This window comes from Osmerus mordax, chromosome 8, assembly GCF_038355195.1.
Source record: "Osmerus mordax isolate fOsmMor3 chromosome 8, fOsmMor3.pri, whole genome shotgun sequence".
Classification (NCBI taxonomy): domain Eukaryota; kingdom Metazoa; phylum Chordata; class Actinopteri; order Osmeriformes; family Osmeridae; genus Osmerus; species Osmerus mordax.
In genome coordinates this window covers 19,243,619-19,246,123 of record NC_090057.1, presented here as the reverse complement: position 1 = coordinate 19,246,123, position 2,505 = coordinate 19,243,619, and the positions used below count along the sequence as shown (strand labels likewise).

At 52.2% G+C, this 2,505-nt stretch overlaps 1 protein-coding gene across 1 annotated transcript; it reads left to right on the top strand.

Moving 5' to 3' along the window:
* On the top strand, window positions 1-1,641 carry LOC136948157 (uncharacterized; the record flags this gene model as incomplete). The annotated part of the gene is given in 4 exon segments (XM_067242474.1): window positions 1-124; window positions 320-587; window positions 589-1,085; window positions 1,490-1,641. Coding segments are annotated over 4 exon segments (1,041 nt in total), but the record flags the coding sequence as incomplete, so codon positions are not given.
* Window positions 1,642-2,505: the final 864 nt, after the last annotated feature.

Genomic DNA, 2,505 nt, shown 5'->3' with positions numbered 1-2,505 from the left:
TCTGCAGCGTTTGATACGGTTAACCACCAGATCCTGCTCTCCAGACTTTCTGAGATGGGCATCACTGGCACTGCACTCCAGTGGATCTCATCCTACCTGGCGGGAAGATCCTACCAGGTCTCCTGGGGAGGCAAACTGTCAGGCCCTCGCCAGCTCTCCACTGATGTCCCACAGGGCTCCGTCCTTGGACCCCTCCTCTTCTCTCTGTACACCACCTCACTTGGACCAATCATCACCTCCCATGGCTTCTCCTACCACTGCTACGCTGACGACACGCAGCTGTACCTGTCGTTCCCCCCGACCGATCCGGGGATCTCAGCTAGGATTGAGGCCTGCCTCACAGACATCTCCGCCTGGATGACCGAGCACCACCTCCAGCTGAACCTCGCCAAAACAGAACTTCTCATCATCCCGGCTAAACCCTCCATGTCCCACGATCTCTCAATCACCCTTGGATCTGCGACGGTGACCCCTTCATCCTCTGCCAGGAACCTTGGGGTTACCATGGACGACGAGCTCTCCCTCACGGCCCACATTGCTGAGGTCTCCCGGTCGTGTAGATTCACCCTCTACACCATCCAGAAGATCCCTGTCTGAGCACTCCACCCAGCTGCTAGTCCAAGCACTTGTCCTCTCCAAGTTGGACTATTGCAACTCGCTGCTCGCTGGTCTCCCAGCATGTGCAACCCGCCCTCTTCAGAGGATTCAGAACGCAGCGGCCCGCCTGGTCTACAATCTACCCAGACGCTCCCATGTTACCCCGCTCCTCATCTCTCTCCACTGGCTACCTATCATGGCCCGTATCAGATTCAAGACCCTGGTACTGACCTTCCGAGCAGTGAACGGGACTGCACCCGTCTACATCAAGGCTCTCCTGCAGCCTTACACCCCCACCCGTCACCTACGGTCTTCTTCAGACAACCGCCTGGTGGTCCCACCGCTCAAGACCGCCCGGTCCCAACACAAGCTCTTCTCCTGTCTGGCCCCCCAGTGGTGGAATCAACTCCCCACCTCCATCAGAGACACTGACTGTCTCTCCACCTTCAAGAAAAGGCTCAAGACGCACTTGTTCCGGGAGTACAACGGTACTTAGGAATGGTTCGCTTGACCTGATGTTAGTTTCCTCAAGGATCACAATGACTCTTGCTTAGAGTGTGGAATACGTATATTCTGCTGACAAATTAAAATTCAATTATTTGATCTGAGTGCTGACTTAAAGTGCATGCTATGGCCCTTGGGACGCCCAGGTTGCTGGGTATATGTGCCACTGGTGGGTAAGAACCCACCAGTGGCCATACTTTCATTAAACAATGAAAGTATTTTGAAAAAACATCACTATTGCACATGAGCAGATTCACCCTGTGAATTCCAGGGGTGAATCAGAAGGGTAGCTGCATTCATGTTCTCATTAGAACATTGATAGGAGGTCAGGTGCAAAATGTTATTGCATGAATGTGCTTTTTGATCAACTCCAACCATTCCAATTCAGGGGAGGCTTTTAAGGATGAACTTTCCTCCCACGACGACTCAGAGGATCTGAACCAGCTCATCATCCGGTTGGACAACCAGCTCCGAGAGCGCCACAGGTCCTCAAGTGCTCAGTCTGTACCCTCCTTCCTACCTGTGACATTGTGCTCTTGATCCCCACCATATGCACTCAAGCAGCACAGGACTGGAGCCGATGCAGCTAGGATATGCCTGGTTGACTCCGGAGGAGATAGCCCACCGAATGATCTCCAGGGTTTTGTCTGTACTGCGCCAAGCCTAGGTATTTCATTGGGCTTTTCACTGCTCATCCCGCCCGGTAAACGAGCAGGCTCGTTAGTAGCCCTGGAGCTACATGCGAGCAATATTTCCTCACCCTCTTTATCTTGTCCCCTGCTCAATCCCACCCTCTGGTGGCACAACCATGCTTTCCCTCTGTAAGCCCGTAAAAAACGGTCCCCCTACACCTGTTCTCAGGAAGTCACCGTGAGTCCCTGTGTTTCCATGTTCTAGATTTCCCCCATTCCCTGTTAGTGTTGGGACATCCCTGGCTGTGTACACACAAACCACACATCAATTGGTTTAGTAAACGGCACGCCCTGTCTCTACCCACCCCCAGCAGACGGCTGTACAATCTCTCCCAACCTGAGAGAAAAGCCATGGAGAGATGCATCTGGGACTCCTTGGCAGCAGGAATCATCTATCCCTCGTCCTCTGCTGGCAGCAGAGTTTTTCTTCGTGGGAAAAAAGGATGGAATCTTGCGGCCCTGCATTGACTTCCGTGGACTTGACATCACTGTCAAGTACCCCTTACCCCTCCTTAGTTACACTTGTGTTCCGCTCCACAGTGCCACCATATTCACTAAGACTTGCGCAATGCTTATCATCTACTCAGTATTCATGAAGGGGATGAATGGAAACCGCCTTCAACTTCTCTGTGATTTTGAGCCTTTCAAGCCCTGGTTAACGATGTATTGCATGACATGATTAACGTCCTTGTAAAGTAACAACAAAATATGT